Source organism: Myotis yumanensis, unplaced genomic scaffold (assembly GCF_028538775.1).
Source record: "Myotis yumanensis isolate MYYU_CA2020_CCGP unplaced genomic scaffold, mMyoYum1.0.hap1 SCAF_3, whole genome shotgun sequence".
NCBI classification, from domain to species: domain Eukaryota; kingdom Metazoa; phylum Chordata; class Mammalia; order Chiroptera; family Vespertilionidae; genus Myotis; species Myotis yumanensis.
Genome location: NW_027223754.1, coordinates 59865264 through 59881621, shown reverse-complemented (window position 1 = coordinate 59881621; position 16358 = coordinate 59865264). Strand labels below are relative to the sequence as shown.

Genomic DNA, 16358 nt, shown 5'->3' with positions numbered 1-16358 from the left:
TAACTTTCCTAACAGGTTAACTCAGTTGTAAACAGAACTCAGAATAAAACTTAACTATCTCTGGGCATGTATTTGAACTTTCTATAAAAATTAGTAACAGAAATAATTGAATGCTTGGCTAATCTAAGGAAACAATGGTCAATCCTAACCTGATAGCAAATGTTTGAGAGCAAACTCACTCTTCTCACTGATTGCTTTTACAGTAACTGAACATTGTGTTATTGAATTTATAAAGTAACTGGAGACCCAGCGCACGAAATCACGCAAGACCCAGACCCGGCGTGCTGTGGGACCCAGAGTCAAGTCCCTCCTGGTGACCAGTCTTTGGTCGTTGCAGTGTTATGATCACTGGGTTTTTATTATGTAGATGTCATACTTCTCAATGTATTCATTCAGTTGTTTATTTTTTATTGATATGTAATTCACATACCACTGAGTTCGCCCTTTAAAGTGTTCAATTTGTTGTCGTCACAACTAGCTAGTTAATATTAATAATAGGAAAAGGACAGGAGGCCAGACATTATAAGCATGGTCATCTGGGCAGCTCCACCTTCCCCAGGGAATCACAGGTCCATTCCCTGCAGATCACTGGGGGAAGGGACCGAAGAAAGGGGGACATGGGCACATGTGCAGTGAAGTCAGGGTGATGTAGGGATGAAGCTTGCCTGTCAGTCTAGCCCAGTGGTCGGCAAACTCATTAGTCAACAGAGCCAAATATCAACAGTACAACAATTGAAATTTTTTTTGAGAGCCTAATTTTTTAAACTTAAACTATATAGGTAGGTACATTGTTATTAACTTAATTAGGATACTCCTAAGGCTTAGGAAGAGCCACACTCAAGGGGACAAAGAGCCGCATGTGGCTTGCAAGCTGCAGTTTGCCGATCACGGGTCTAGCCTGAAAAAAAAAAAAAGATAATTTGGCTAGGAGGACGGAGCCATTGCAAGCACACAAAATCTTGGAAGGATAAAATCCTGAGAGTTCCCTCTCTCTTGTGCTCCTTATTCCCTGTCTCTTGCTCCATGACCTGCACTCGCCTGTGCACACGCCTATTTCCTCTCCGTAACCACAGGGCTCAGGGCAGTGCAGACCCCACACACAATGGAGTGCAGCTGGGAACACGAGCTAAGCTAGCCAGATGCTGGACTGGACTGGGTTTTCATATGGAGTAGAAACTCTGGGCAGTGGTCTTAACCCTGGCCCTGCTGAAGATATGACTGGGCCTTTTCCATGGTGGATGGGACCTTGGAGGAGAACCCCCTGAATTTTACATCATCAATAAAGTTTTCCATGAAACCCCATCCTCCTGAGGGGGCCTCAGGAAATTATTTTCCCCATGGCACCCCAAGAACTCCACTTCTGCTGATAACAAATTCAGTGGCTTTTAGTACATTCACATCTATAAGTGCAGTGATCACCTCTTACCTAATTCCTGTTTGTCTAATTTTTTTATTATTAAAAAAATGGAAAAACAAAAGTACAATTTTCTTTCAATAAAAAAGTCATCTGATCCTCATGCAGTTATATTGCAGAATGTGAAGTCCATGATTTTAGAACGATGGTAGCAATTTACCAACCAAGTAATCAGTTTTCACACAGTTTCAATAATTGCAGCAATTTCCTTGAACTGTCTGTAGAAATTCTGGAAAGGAGAAAAATAATGTTAATTTTGCTTTCAGAGGTAATAATATCTGACCACCAGAGGCTATATAACATTAAGATTATATTTGAATGTGATATTCTGAACTATTATTGAAGGTTACTCTGAGGAAAAAAAGAGGCATAATTTGGTACTATAAGAAAAATATTACAGAGTTGGATAACTAGCACATAACTAAACTTTTCAAAAAGTATACAAGAAAGTTCTTTTGAGATCACACCAGAAAGGTTTATTAACTAGCCAGCACTGTCTTAGACACTGAAGATTAAAATAACAAAAAATGACAGGTAGGTTCCCAGGCCTCAAATCACTTTACATCTAGTGAAAGACTGCATTTCAGGGTGATAGGGGCTGTTTTGTTTCAGATATGGATTCAATTGCAATATGAGAGACCCAACATTGACAATGGCTTAAATGGTAGAAGCTTATTTTTCTTTCATTTAAAAATTGAGCTAGTCTGATAGTTCTCCTGTAGAAGTCATCTTCTTTTTTCAAATTCAAATAAGAAAGGGATCAAACATATTCTCTCTTCCTTCTCTTCAACCTGCCAGGAAGTAGGGAGGCAAATTTAAAATTTAACCTCAGCAAAAATGATTTACACATTTGCCTTTTCCTTCTTTTTTAGTTTTAACTCTCTACTGGTACTTAAGAGTAAATTTTGTTTTAATTTACATGTAAATTGATTATGGAATGAGAAGGATGTGACTATTTCTTTCAAAATATATACCGACTAGAGGCCCGGTGCACGAAATTTGTGCCCTCTTGCAGTCCGAGACCCCTCAGGGGAGATCGGGCCTAAGCTGGCAGTTGGACATCCCTCTCGCAGTCTGGGGTTTTTGCAGTCCGGGACCCCTCACTCCTTACAGCCCGCATGCAGTGGAAGCGAGAGAGGCTCCTGCCACTGCTGCTGCACTTGTCAGGCGTGCACCTGGCTTCTGGCTGGGCAGCACTCCCCCTGTGGGAGCACACTGACCACCACGTGGTCAGTGTGCGTCATAGTGACCTGTCATTCCACCGTTGGGTTGATTTGCATATTAGGGTTTTATATAGGAAAACTTCAGTTGGCTGGGCCTAGTCTATGCACCGATAGACTGCCTGTTCAATTCCCAGTCAGGGTACATGCCTGGGTTGTGGGCCTGGATCCTGGTAGGAAGGTTTGTGCAGGAGGCAGCAGATTGATGTTTCACACTCATGTCAATGTTTCTCTCTCTCTTTCATTCCCTTTCCCTTCTCTCTGTAAAAGTCAAGGTCAAAATTTCAGCTACAAAAAAAGATATAAATTGAAAGCTCAAAGAATGTTGCCAAGGTTTCAGTCCTGTAATTTGACTAACGGGCTCTGTTTTCCTCATTAGATGTTAAGCCATGTAAAAACTAACTTTAAAAGAGTTGCCCCATTTGTGTGTGTTTTTCCTATGAGAAAAAAAAAAATTCTGCAGGTGGAATCAGAGCACATAAAGGCTACACAGAAAAATAAGAATTAGACCAAGATTCTGAATTATAAAAAAAAATGAAATCTATATTCTCTTTTGAAATTGAAGGGGTTCTTATATTCAGTTGAAGGCTACTCACAATATACTATATTTATTTCCTTTTTAATGAAGTCCTAATTCCTTTAAGATATTAATTAGCATTATTAATGCTGAATCTGTGACCATTCTTTTTCGTTCTAAAGCAGATATCAGTTTTAAAAGAAAGAAATCAAAAGAAGGAAAAAACCTTAAAATGTAATTTGTAAAATAGAGCTACCATATGATCCAGCAACCCCACTTCTGTTCCAAAGGAAATAAAATCACTATCTCAAAGACATATCTGCACTCCTATGTTCATTGCAGCTTTATTCACCATAACCAAGGTATATATAGAAGCAACCTAAGTGTGTGATGACAGATGAAGGGATAAAGAAAATGTGATATATAAAAATATATACAATATAAATATATTTATACATATGATACATACATATATATACATTCATTCACAACAGGATACTATTCACCCTTAGAAAGAAGGAAATCCTGCTATTCTGACAACATGAATGAACCTACAAGCCAGAAGACACAGAAAGACAAATATCGCCTGCTTTCATTTATATATGCAATCTAAAAAAGTGGAACTCATAGTAAGAGAGAGTAGACTGGCTACCAGGACTGGGGAGTGGGGAAAATGTGGAAATGTTTGTCAAATTACAAACTTTCAGTTATAAGATGAGTAAGTTTTGGAGACATAATGTACATCATGGTGACTACAGTTAATAATAATGTGTTATATGCTTGAAATTTGCCAGGAGAGCAGATCTTAAGTGTTCTCATCATACAGACACACATTAAGTGAGGTGACATAGTTTAATTAGCTTGATTGTGGTAATCATTTCACAATGTGCGTATAACCAAAACATCGCCTTGTACACCTTAGATACATACAATTTTTATTTGTCAATTATACCTTAATAAATCTGAGGGGAAAAAGTAAAAGAAAAACTCAAAAGTGGCTTATGAGAGGTTTTTCTTAGGAGTACTAACTGCTGTGAAGATTCTTATCTGTTCACTCAGCTTGAAATAAAAGAAACAAAAACAAAACCATAAGGCCAGTTAAAGTATTTAATGACAACACATTTCCCTGTATGTACATTTAAAAAAAATGTAATTTCTCATCTACCCTTTTTTTTCTTCCTTCCTTACAGAAAACAGGTAGAATGCTAATATGACTAACAGGACTCCAAATATAAACAATTCAGATACTCAAATCTCTAGCTAACAGAACTAATCATCAAGTATTAGTGTTCTGATCTGCTTTTTATAAACACTATTAGTCAGAAGATTCAAGGTTAACTCTATTAAAAATAAGACTCATTTAGCTCATCATTCTCAAATATTAGACTTAAAAAGAATAAAACAGTTAAAAGCAAAGTAAATATCCTGCCAGAGAAAATGAAAACTTTCTAAATATATTACAGAAGACTACTATGAAAGTGATCAAATGTTACAGTATACAAATTCAGCATACTATATTGAAAACAACTTATCAAATTCCCAGAGAAAACAAATTCAGATATTGTATACTAATAAATAGAAAGCACATCAAAACAATTGTAACTAAAAACAATTAATATCCCCCCTTAAGAAAGATTTTATACATAATGTTAAGCAGCAATGACAGAACAATGAGCTACAATTGACTGAATTAAATCACAAACCTGAAACTGTGGAATTGTCATTTCAAAAGACTTGGTCTTTACTTGGCCTGAATGATCTGCCACTTTTAGCATCACTGCAACATAAGGATACTTAAGGGATCTGCAACTGTCTGAGCTCACAGCCATACCCAGTTTCCACTGAAAATCTACAAGCTGTAATGAAACAGTACAAAACAATACATTGGTAATAATATTGCTCTGAATTCAGATATTTATTTAATTTTACTGCTCTCACATTCAACTTTTGTCAATCATAGTTAAAGAAAATACCTTTATCCAAATATTGCTGCAGGAACAACCACCAAATGAAAATGGAGAGGCAGTAAGGGATATAGACAGAGTTAGAAAACAATACTGTGCCCTAGTCGGTTTGGCTCAGTGGATAGAGCCTCTGCCTGCGGACTAAAGGGTCCCAGGTTCAATTCCTGCCAAGGGCATATGTCTGGATTGCGGGCTAGATTCCCCCAACCCCCGAGAAGTGGGCATGCAGGAGGCAGCCAATCAGTGATTCTCTCTCATCACTGATGTGTTTTTCTCTCTCCCTCTCTGAAATAAAAATAAAAAATTAAAAATACTATCATAATTACAAAAGGAAAAACAAAAAAATCTCCACCAGGTGTGTATTGAAAGTAGAAGGAAGATGTGGCAGTACTAGTTTTCCTTTAATTTTGCTTCTGCATTTAAGGGGCCTCCAAATGCTCTGGTGTCTCTTACCTCTTTTCTATTATGTATGCCTTCCCCCATTCCATAACCTAAAAGTCCTAAAATGGAGAATGAGTTATATACCCTTTTTCTATTTGACTGAGGCGCACATGGGAACCATTCCAGTTTCTTTCCTCAACATGGTCCTCGACCTGAAACCTTGCATTAGCATAAATACTGGGTGATAGGTGGTTTTAGATTTCATCACCATTGTTGATGGACACCTGCCAGGTGATGTGCTATGCAATTTAAATGTTTAAATGCCTTACTGAATCATCATAACATTACAGGCTATTATTTCCATTTTGCAGATGACACACAACTGAATTTTAGACAGCCTGGATAATGTGCACAAGGTCACATATTTCTAGAATCAGAACTTGGACCAAAGTCTGTTTGACTCCAAAGATTACATGCTTATTGACTACTGGCTGCCTCAGTACTTTTAAGCTAATTCCTGTCAATGATTGTTCAGTGTTGCTATGGCATAAAACAAGGCTAGATAAATGCAGCTCTTAATAATGACTCTAAAATATATGACCCTGGCTCAACCAGTGTGGCTCAGTGGTTCAGCATTGACCTATGAACCAGGAGGTCATGGTTCAATTCCCGGTCAGGGCACATGCCCGGGTTTCTGGCTCAATAATGATTCTCTCTCATCATTAATGTTTCTCTCTCTCTCCATCTCCTTTCCTCTCTGAAATCAATAAAAATATGTTAAAAAATAAAAATTAAAAGTAAATAAATAAAATATAAGGCCATGAGTGGATGAATTAGCAGGCACTCACAAAAAAAATACTTGTCTACTGACAGATACCTTTTGCTGCCAAATTAATGCTTACTGTGTAAAAGCTTTGCTTGTTAATAAATTTCTTTTTAAAAGGTGGGATTGGTATGAGGACCAAAATTTCCTTAACTGGTTTTGGACCAATCAGCTATAGCATTAAGGTCAGGTTGGTGCTCATAAAAGGTTAATGTATTTAATAAGTAAAAAGATTGTATAGGTACATTTTAAATAAAAGCATTCCACACAAAAATAGAAAAAGGATAGTAAATATATAACAAAAGAATTACCAATGAATAAACATATAAAAGGGAAACAGGGAAATGCAATTTTAAACCACAATGAAATACCACTCACTACACACCTACCAAAATGGTAAAATTTTAAGTCTGACAATTCTAAGTATTAGGAAAAAAGGTGTATCATACGCTGTTGATGGGATTCTAAATTGGGTCAATCTTTTGAAAAAATGGCTTTACCTAGGAAAGCTGAAATTATGCACGCCCTGTGATCCAGAGATTCAACTACGAATACAACCTAGAAAACTTGTGCATGTGTACACAGGATTATCAGAATGTTTTATTCATTGTAGCCCTAAATTATAAATAACTCAAATGTACATCAGTATTAGAATGGACAATGAAATGCAGCGATGAAAATTAATGAACTTCAGCTACACTTAACACCAAAAATGCTGAAACGAGTAATATTATGTGATGAATTCACTTAACTTGAGAAACAGGAAATATAATAGTTTAGGAATGCAAAACTAGATGGCAAAACTATGGAAGCGACAATATGATTATCACAAAAAGGCAGGAAGGAAGGAAGAGGTTTGATTGCCAAGGGGCATGTGGTTAGACTTCCAGGACTGGTAATGCTCCATTTCTTGAGTTTTGATTGTAGTTACACAGATACTCAAATTCAAATTACTCTTTTTTTTATAACTTTATGAGATGAAGGTTAACTAAATTTACTGTGGTGATCATTTCACAATATCTGTATGTGGAGTCATTACGTGGTGTACCTTAAACTTATATACAGTGCTCTATGTCAATTATATCTCAACAAAACTGGAAAAATTAAAATAATTCATTAACCTGTCTATATGTTTTGTATATATGTTATTTTGCACATATAGCAGAGTGGGATATAAGTCAGTGAGTTCCTGGTTGAAAAGAGAAAGTTATTGTAGGCCTGGGTGATCAAGAGAAAACGCTGTAGAAGGGATAACTTTAAACTCAGTTTGAAGAATGAAAAGAACTGAAATTGAGAGGAAAATGTGCCTTATTTATATATTCCATAAATACACGCCTACCAAAGAATAAGTGCCTAATAAATATTAAGCTGAACCAACCAGAGATAAAAAGAAAAATAAATCTGGTTAAGGAAGAACATATTTACCTGTCTTAAACTAGAAGGCTTTTATAAGGAAGTTTGGAAAATAAAGCCAAGAAAGGTGATCAAAAGGCCACTAATTCTTTACAAATTATATGAGTTTTCAGAGGTTTCCAAAATACTCTCACTCTATCTTATTATGGAAAACAATCTATCATATAAGTCATTTAAACTTTTCCTGTAGGCAATAGGGACTCACAGAAAATGATATAAATAGTGTATTGATTAAAAAATATTCATCTGGTGGCAGCAAAATACAATAATACAAGTATAAAGTTTTAAATGCCTGAACAAAGGTGGTGACAAGTAGGATTAAGCTGAACCTCTAAAGAATGAATCACTAGGTACTGATGATTATCTACACAGTTATGGGAGATATCAAAGAAAAACAACTATATAAATGTGAGCCCAGATGACCGGGAGAATTCTGATATCATGTATCAACCAGGACTTTATATATTTTAGGTACGAAGGTATTACCAAGAGGTGAGAAGGAACGTCTAAATAAACATGTTCAATAAGTGGCTAAAAATCCAAGAACACAATTCAAGGGGGTTCTTGATTAGAGACAGATATTTTTATCAGTTCAATGGTGATGTCCAAAAATACAACTGGATCCATTTTAAACTTATTCATCCTATACAACTCCTTGGTGTAAGAAGTTCCACTTTTTATTGTCCACAGTAAAATAGTAGAGTAAAACACTGCTTATGTGACTCTCAAAGCCTGAAATAAAACTCTGAATCATCTCAAGCAGAAAAGCAATTAAGGAACACAATGGTGGAATCCACTGACCATTACAATGGTGAAACTGGCAGGTGAGAAAATGAGGAGAGCTGCAATTCAGACACTTATTGTGCCAAGTTAGTATTCATGGGTTAAAGAAAGCTGGGGTTAGGTTTATGGGATGAGAATCTCCCAAATTCTAAACTGAACACTTAAATGAAAATTAAACGCAAACCTCCTAAAAAGTGTATTTAGCCTTAAATAAAAATTAAGTGCATGGGATATTTAAAAAAAAAAATCAAAACAGAGCACACTTATCACTATGGAGAATATTAAGAATGAAGTAATGTAGCCTTAAAATTCTTATAGAATGAAGAAAATAATTTACAAAGAAAAAAGTTAGTAGGGGAAAAAAACATCTTGAAATAAAATGAATACACAGAAGAAAAATAATCAGAAAGCAAATGTAGAGTAAAAGGTAAAATTGATGAAGATAAAATTGCTAAAGACCATTTCAGTTTAAATTTCATTTTTATGGGAACAGCAGCTGTGTCTGAAGCCTCCCCCCACCAGCCAGAGGAGCCACCACAACTGTGAACAGCAACCACCAGAGGAGCTGCTACCAACTGAGGAGCAGCTGCTACCACAACTGCCCAAGGAGCAACCGCAGCCCGAGGAGCCACTGCCACCCAAGGAGCAGCCACTGAAAGACTCAACATCTAGATATGGCAGTACGATCAAACATGGGTAGACAAAGAAACCCCCAAAGGAAAGAAAAGGAGGACTCACCAGAAAAGCAGCTAAGTGATACAGAGGCATGCAACACGACAGAAAAAGAATTCAGATTAAGGGTCCTACAGTGCATAAACCAGATGGAGGAAAAAATCAACAACTTATGCAAGAAGCAAGAAGAAACAGATGAAAAATCAATAAATTATGTAAGAACCAAGAAGAAATGAAGAGTGATATAGCTGCAATAAAAAACACCATTAAAAGTGTCAACAGTAGACTAGGAGAAGTGGAGGACCAAATTAGCGAATTAGAAGACAGGGAAACAAAACACACCCAAACTGAACAGCAATTGGAGAAAAAAATTAAAAGACAGGAGGAGAGCCTAAGGGAGCTATGGGACAACATGAAACAAAACAACATACGAATAATAGGGGTGCCACAACAACAGAATGAGGAACAAAGGTTAGAAAACCTATTTGAAGAAATAATATCAGAAAACTTCCCAGAGGTGGGGAAGAAAAAAAATCACACAAGCACAAAAAGTCCCAAACAAGGTGAACCCGAAAAGACCCACACCAAGACACATCATAATTACCATGGCAAATGTTCAGGACAAAGAGAGAATCTTAAAGGCTGCAAGAGAGAGACGGAAAGTTACATTCAAGGGATCTCCCATTAGATTATCAAATGATTTCTCAACAGAAACACATCAGGCCAGAAAAGAATGGACAGAAATTTACAAAGTGATGCAAAGCAAAGGACTGAATCCAAGAATACTCTATCCAGCAAGGCTATCATTCAAAATTGAAGGGGAAATAAGAAGCTTCACAGACAAAAAAAGGCTAAGGGAGTTTATCACCACCAAGCCAGCAATGCAAGAAATGCTAAAGGGACTGGTGTAAAAAGAAGAAATAAAAAGCTCAGAAAGAAAACAGCCACACAAAAAAAGAAATGGCTACAAACAAGTAACTTTCAATAATAACTTTAAACATAAACGGACTAAATGCTCCAACCAAAAGACATCGAGTGGCTGAATGGATTAAAAAACATGAACCATACATTTGCTGTCTACAAGAGACCCACCTCAGAAGAAGGGACTCACACAGACTGAAAGTGAAGGGATGAAAAAATATCTTTCAGGCAAATGGAAATGAAAAAAAAGCTGGGATAGCAATACTTATATCGGACAAAATAGACCTCAAAGTGAAGCCCATAACAAGAGATAAGGAAGGCCACTTCATAATGCTAAAGGGATCAATACAATTTCATTTTTATTTTTCAAAACATAACCCAGGAGAAAATTAGAAAAATAATCATTCACAACTCCATCCTGAAAACTATTTTCTTATTCCTGAGCCCCCATTTCAAGTCTTTATCTGTAATTTTTATAGCTAGAGTCACAAAATAGACATTTTTATGTTCTCTTCCTTTTAAATTGATGTTTTCAAATGGAAAGAATGTTAAGTGTTCTGCACACATTAGTCTCTCTCAAAAGTGCTAAGAGGAAATGACTGATTAAACAACTCATCCAAGGACACAAAACTAGCAGAGCTGGTATTCTAAACCAAATTTGCCTGATTCCATACTCCACACATTTTTTATTATACCTAGCTGCAACATGATTACTATTTGGAACTAAACTAAGTTCTAGTAGGTCAAGAAAGTAGATTGGGACAAGAATGTTTAGCATCTTCTACATGGTAGACCTGAGCTGTCCAACAGTAGCCATTAGCCAAATGTGGCTATTTAAATAAATTAAAAATAGAATAAAAAATTCAGTTCCTCAGTTGCACTAGCTATATATCAAGTGCTCAACTGTCACATGAGGCTAGTGCTACCACAACAGACAGTGCCAATATAGAACATTTCCATCATTGCAAAAAGTTCTATTGGACAGTATTGTGTTAGACTTGTATTAACATATATGTGGAAGCTGATTAAGGCATGAGTGATTAGCAATTTCTACTTGAGAATTCAAATTGGCTCTAGCTCAAGTAAACATCTGCTAAGTCACCAGCTTCCCTTATCTTGTTTAATGGCACCTTTCTCCATACTTTGCTTTATTTTCCTAATAGCACTTATCATCACCTGGAATTATCATGTTTATTTATTTATCAATTGTCTCCCAAAGGAAATACAACCTTCAAGAGAGCAGGAGCATTATCAACCTAGTTTGGTACTGAATCTACTGAATAATACCTGGTACAAAGTGAATGTTCTAATAAATATTTATTGAGTTAATATGTTTAGAACCTCTGTTAGTCTCCAAAGATAGCTTCTAAAGATTGGTATATGTACATGATGCTCCTCACATCAAGAAATGGAGCTTAGCCGGCTGGTGTGGCTCGGTGGTTGAGCCATCGACCCATGAACCAAGAGGTTATCAGTTCAATTATGGATCAGGCTCTATTCCCATTAGGGGGCATGCAGGAGACAGCCCATCAATGATTCTCTCTCATCATTGATCTTCCTATTTCTCTCTCCCTCTCCCTTCCTCTCTGAAATCAATAAAAACATGTTTGTTTGTTTTCTTAAAAAAAAAAAAAAAAAAGAGCTTATTTTCCCTCTGCAAGAACCCGAACTGTCCCAGCAGAATATGGCAACAGAGACTTTCTGGAATCCTCAAGCATGGGCCTTAGGAGAATTGGAAGTGTCTGTCTCCTTCTTCATGGAACGCTGGCTCTTGGGACTCTGCCTTTTGGAACCCAGCCACCATGATGTGGACAGCCATGTGAAGGAGAACCAAGTCACTCCCATTACCAGCTCTAGCTGAGCTCTCAGCCAAGGTCATCGCTGAGCCATGTGAGTGAGTCCTCTTGAGTCCAATTAGGCTCCTAGATGACTAAAGCTGTAGCTGAAACGATAGGGAGTAGAAACTACAACTCAGCTAAACCCAGTTAACCCACAGAGTCCTAAGAAATAATAGTTGTTTCAATTAACTAAGTTTGTGCAGCAATAGATAACTAAAATAGAGCAACTGGCAGAAAATAACTTTATCAATAAGCTTATTATGATCTATGATTTACCAAAAATGTATTCTCATAACTATATAATCTGAACTACATTAGTTTATAGAAATTTTAGCAAATACAAATAACCAAAAAATATAAGATGTAACCAGTTACCTCTTAGATGTTAATACACCCAGTAAAAATAATACAAAAAAAATAAAATCTTTCCCATTAAACACATTCACTACTAGTGCCCCAGCAACGCCAAACATATCATCTTTCCTTAAAAATGTTTTTTATCCTCATTTCATTTCTACTGATGGCCCCTACTTTCCTAGTGACTCACATTTGAACTGTAGTCAACTTTGATTTTTCTCTCCCCCTTACTCAAAACATGTATGAATTGCTAGGTACTCAAGATTTCATTTCAGTCAATGCCACTGACGTTTATTCCCGTCTTCCCAATCTCACTGTTACAAACCTACTTAAAGCCCATTTTTAAAATCTTGCCTTGAATTTCACTGAAGCCTCCGAATTAGTTTCTTCTCTATAGTCTTTCTCGGCTCCAATCCAGAGTACAGACTCCAAACACTGCTTATAGATTAACAAATTCTAATACAACTGGTCCAAACCTGTAAAGTCAGCTGCCCCAAGAGCTAGTTACCAACCATTTACCTAGCACTAAAGTCATGTCATGGAAATCCTGAAGAGCTTTCCCACTTGTACTCACACTGCATCCCTTCTTTAAATTAACTTTCAACCTTTACAGCTTTCCTCATGCTGTTCATGCCTCTTGGCATTCAGCTCTCAAACATCTTAAAATTCAAAACTCCTCTCATATGCTACCCATTCTGTGAAGTCTTTCCTGGTTTACTCAGCCTTCCTATGAATGTTCTGTGTCACTTCTTATACCCTACCACTTAGAACATGTTGCTGTGTATACCAGTCATCTGTGGGTGTGTTTCTCTCCCCCATTCACTGTACTATAAATGCCTTGAGGGCAGCTGGTACATCCAACACAATACATAGAACAAAAACAGTCACACATTTATGAAGCACCATATACACTGTACAAAATTCAAGTCATTATTTCTTATATATCGGAAGAGGGAAAATGGCTCTAGATATTGTGTCAATACAACATATTTCTTTTCATTTATACCATAAAACTGGCAAGAAAATAAATAAAATGTGGCAGCGATAGGAACAATCATTCATCTACAAAGAGTTCTAATTAGACATCTATGTAAGAGTCATGAATTACTTCAAAAATGATTCTTAATATCAGAATATGAAGTAACAGATACTCTTAGACCTCTAGTGCTGGGCAGTATAGCACCACGGTTTGCTAAAATTAATAAGCACAGATTCTGAAGTCAGACAGACAGGAGTTTTAATCTCAGACTTTGTAGACATGACTAAATTAAGGATCCTGAGGTGAAGTGTTTCCTGGATTAGCCATGTGGGCCCAATGTAATCACAAAGTCCTTATAACCAGGAGGCAGGAGAGTCAGAGAAGGTAACATAATGGTGATGGCAGCAGAAAGAGAAGCGACAACAGAAGCAGACGTTAGAATGACGAGCTTTGAAGATGGAGGCCGAACTCACAAGCAAAGGACTATGAGCAGCCTCCAGCTGGAAAGGCAAGAAAACAGCTCTCCCCAAGAGCCTCCAGAGGTCCATAGCCCTGCCAAAACCTTGTTAGCCCTACGACACTAATTTTAGATTCCTGACCTCCAGAACGTTAAGATAATAAATTTGTGTTGTTTTAAAAAACAGTACTCCCCTCCCAATAAAAAGGTTCAATTTTTAAAACCTTATAATCTAGTATGATTCCGTTTCAAGATATCTTACTCAAATAAAGATGATTCAGTGTAAGTGAATGAATAAAATGAGTTAAGAATCCAAGTACACTAATCCAGTAACTCTGAGCAAAGCCAGATAAGAGTGTTGATTACTGTCTCTCTGAGTTCTCCCTACCACCCAGGAATCCTCAAAAACAACAAACAGCAAGACCAATTGGAGACAAATGACACAGAGCAGTCAATGGTCATCTCTCAGCCCCTTGTATTCTCATTCTTTCTCATTTCATCTTTTATAGTATTTTGTATGGACCTGGGTGACTCCCGACCTAAAACAATATCGTTTTATTTCTCTTCTTCTGGGAAGTGTGTTATAAGTTATTTGTCTAAAAACAGTTTATTAGCTAAAATAGGACAAGAACTCTTGTAACAAAGAAACAGGATTAAGATATACCTAAGAATTCAAATTCTTATTCTTAGTATAAATATATAGGGTGTCCCCCAAAAAATGCATACACACACTTTGAATAATTATAAAGGCAGTGTTTATTAAAATACATTTCATTTTCAAAATTGAGCTATCAACCCTAGCCAGTATGGCTCAATAGATAGAGAAGCAGCCTGCAGACTAAAGGGTCCCCAGTTAGATTCTGGTCAAGGGCACGTACCTCAGCTACAGGCTCCAGCCCTGGCTCTGGTTAGGGGGTGTGTATGGGGGGGGGGGGGGGGGGTTAGGGGGGAAAGGGCAACCAATCCATGTATCTCTTTCACATCAATATTTCTCTCTCTGTGTCTCTCCCTCTCCCTTCCACTCTTTCTAAAAAATCAATGGAAAAATATCCCCGGGTGAGGATTAACAAAAGAACAAAACAAAAAAAATTGGAGCTATCAGCTCTTAAACTGTGTTTACATTTTGGGGGGACACCCTGTACACACATTGGAAGATTAAAGAGGTATACTCTCCATTCTTAAAATAACTGGTTTTTAAGACTAAGAAAATGTTTGCGGTTCTATCATTGTAAATTTTAGTAATTTATTCCCTCAATCATCGTCCTGAAATATTGTGGACCTAGCCCCGCGTGCTCAGTGGTTGAGCATGGACCCATGCACCAAGATGCTGCGGGTTGGATTACAGGTCAGGGCACATGCAGGTGTTGCGGCTCAATCCCCAGTAGAGGGAGTGCGGGAGGCAGCCGATGGAGAGCTCTGAGCTGGATGTTTCAAACTTATTGATGTTCCTCTCTCTCTTCCCCTCTCCCTTCCTCTCCCTACAAGGCAATAAAAACATTAAAAAGTACTGTGTAACTGATTTCGAATAAATGGAACCTAATCAAGAAGAATACTTGGTCTGAACTCTTTCGGCCGGGCTGGGTGGGGAGGTTAAAGGACGATGGCAGCAGGCAGTGACTACCATCTCAGGTGCAAAGAGGAAGGAGCAATGCGGAGCAACGCAGGGTGGGGGGACGAAGGTGACCCGGTAGCGGACACAGGCCTTGGACTGGGGGGAAGCTGGGGAAGGTTCACGGCGCATCGGCCCGGGTTCCCAAGGCCGAAGGCGGGCCAGCTGCGGCCCGCCCCTTACCCGCGGAGGCCAGCGAGGACCGGGCGGGGCTGCCACTCACTCACCTGGTTGGTGACCTGAAACGGAAGCAGAAAAAACAATTCAGGGAAGGACCTTTCTCGCACCAGAAGCCCGCCTCCCCGGCTGCCTCTAGCCCAGGGCTTACCTTGGCCTTAGCATCCAGGACCGGCTCTTTAGACCCCTCCATGGCAAGCGTCCGGGGCTCTGCACCACCGATTCAGGTGCACGCTCCCGGAGCTACCACCACTTCCGCTTCCTCTTCCCGGCCCGGGTGGCCTGGCGCACGCATCGGCGTGGGGGAGCAGCAAACAAACATTTTTGTGTAACTCACCCATATGATCAATGAAATACTAGTTTCAAGGAATATACTCAGAGAAAAATTAACTACTCTAGGAATATTGTTTCCAGTATGTAGGTTATACGCTTCTATGGAAGGACCTAGAACGTTAGGGCGCCGTCTCCCCCTACTAACGCTGTAGGTGTGGACTCTTCCTATGGGGGGGGCACCGCTCCCTCTGCGCAGGCGCAAAGGCGCAAGCTAGTGGCTTGGGCGAGAAATTGATCCCGATGAAATTGGAAAGCGGTTAGAAAGCCGCACCCCCTTCCCCACAGAAGTTCGTTTTGCGAGGGAGAAGTTGTGGGAACTATAGTTAATAATCAGCTTTCGTCACTCGGGTTTCCTTCCCAGGGCTCGCGGGGGCGGGGGGGGGGGGGGGGGGGGTGGGTGCTTTATCCCCGCTGCCATCCTGACCGCAGCAATAGCTCCCCGTCTGGGCGTCCCGCTTCCCTCCTACTCATCGCAAATCCACTCCATACCCAAAGAGATT

At 38.6% G+C, this 16358-nt stretch overlaps 1 protein-coding gene across 3 annotated transcripts; it reads right to left on the bottom strand.

Moving 5' to 3' along the window:
* Positions 1–1434: 1434 nt before the first annotated feature.
* COMMD6 (COMM domain containing 6) lies at positions 1435–15583 on the bottom strand. 3 transcript variants are annotated; one of them, XM_070408943.1, is made up of 3 exons: positions 15576–15583; positions 4855–5007; positions 1435–1643 (listed from the first exon to the last, which is right to left on the bottom strand). In XM_070408943.1, the coding sequence occupies exons 2-3, from the start codon at positions 4978–4980 to the stop codon at positions 1593–1595; spliced, it is 177 nt and encodes a 58-aa protein (XP_070265044.1). In that variant the 5' UTR covers positions 4981–5007; positions 15576–15583; the 3' UTR covers positions 1435–1592. The 3 variants fall into 3 exon arrangements, with proteins under 3 accessions (XP_070265044.1, XP_070265045.1, XP_070265043.1); XM_070408944.1 differs by lacking the exon at positions 15576–15583 and adding an exon at positions 15532–15553; XM_070408942.1 differs by lacking the exon at positions 15576–15583 and adding an exon at positions 11957–12045.
* Between the last annotated feature and the right edge of the window lie 775 nt (positions 15584–16358).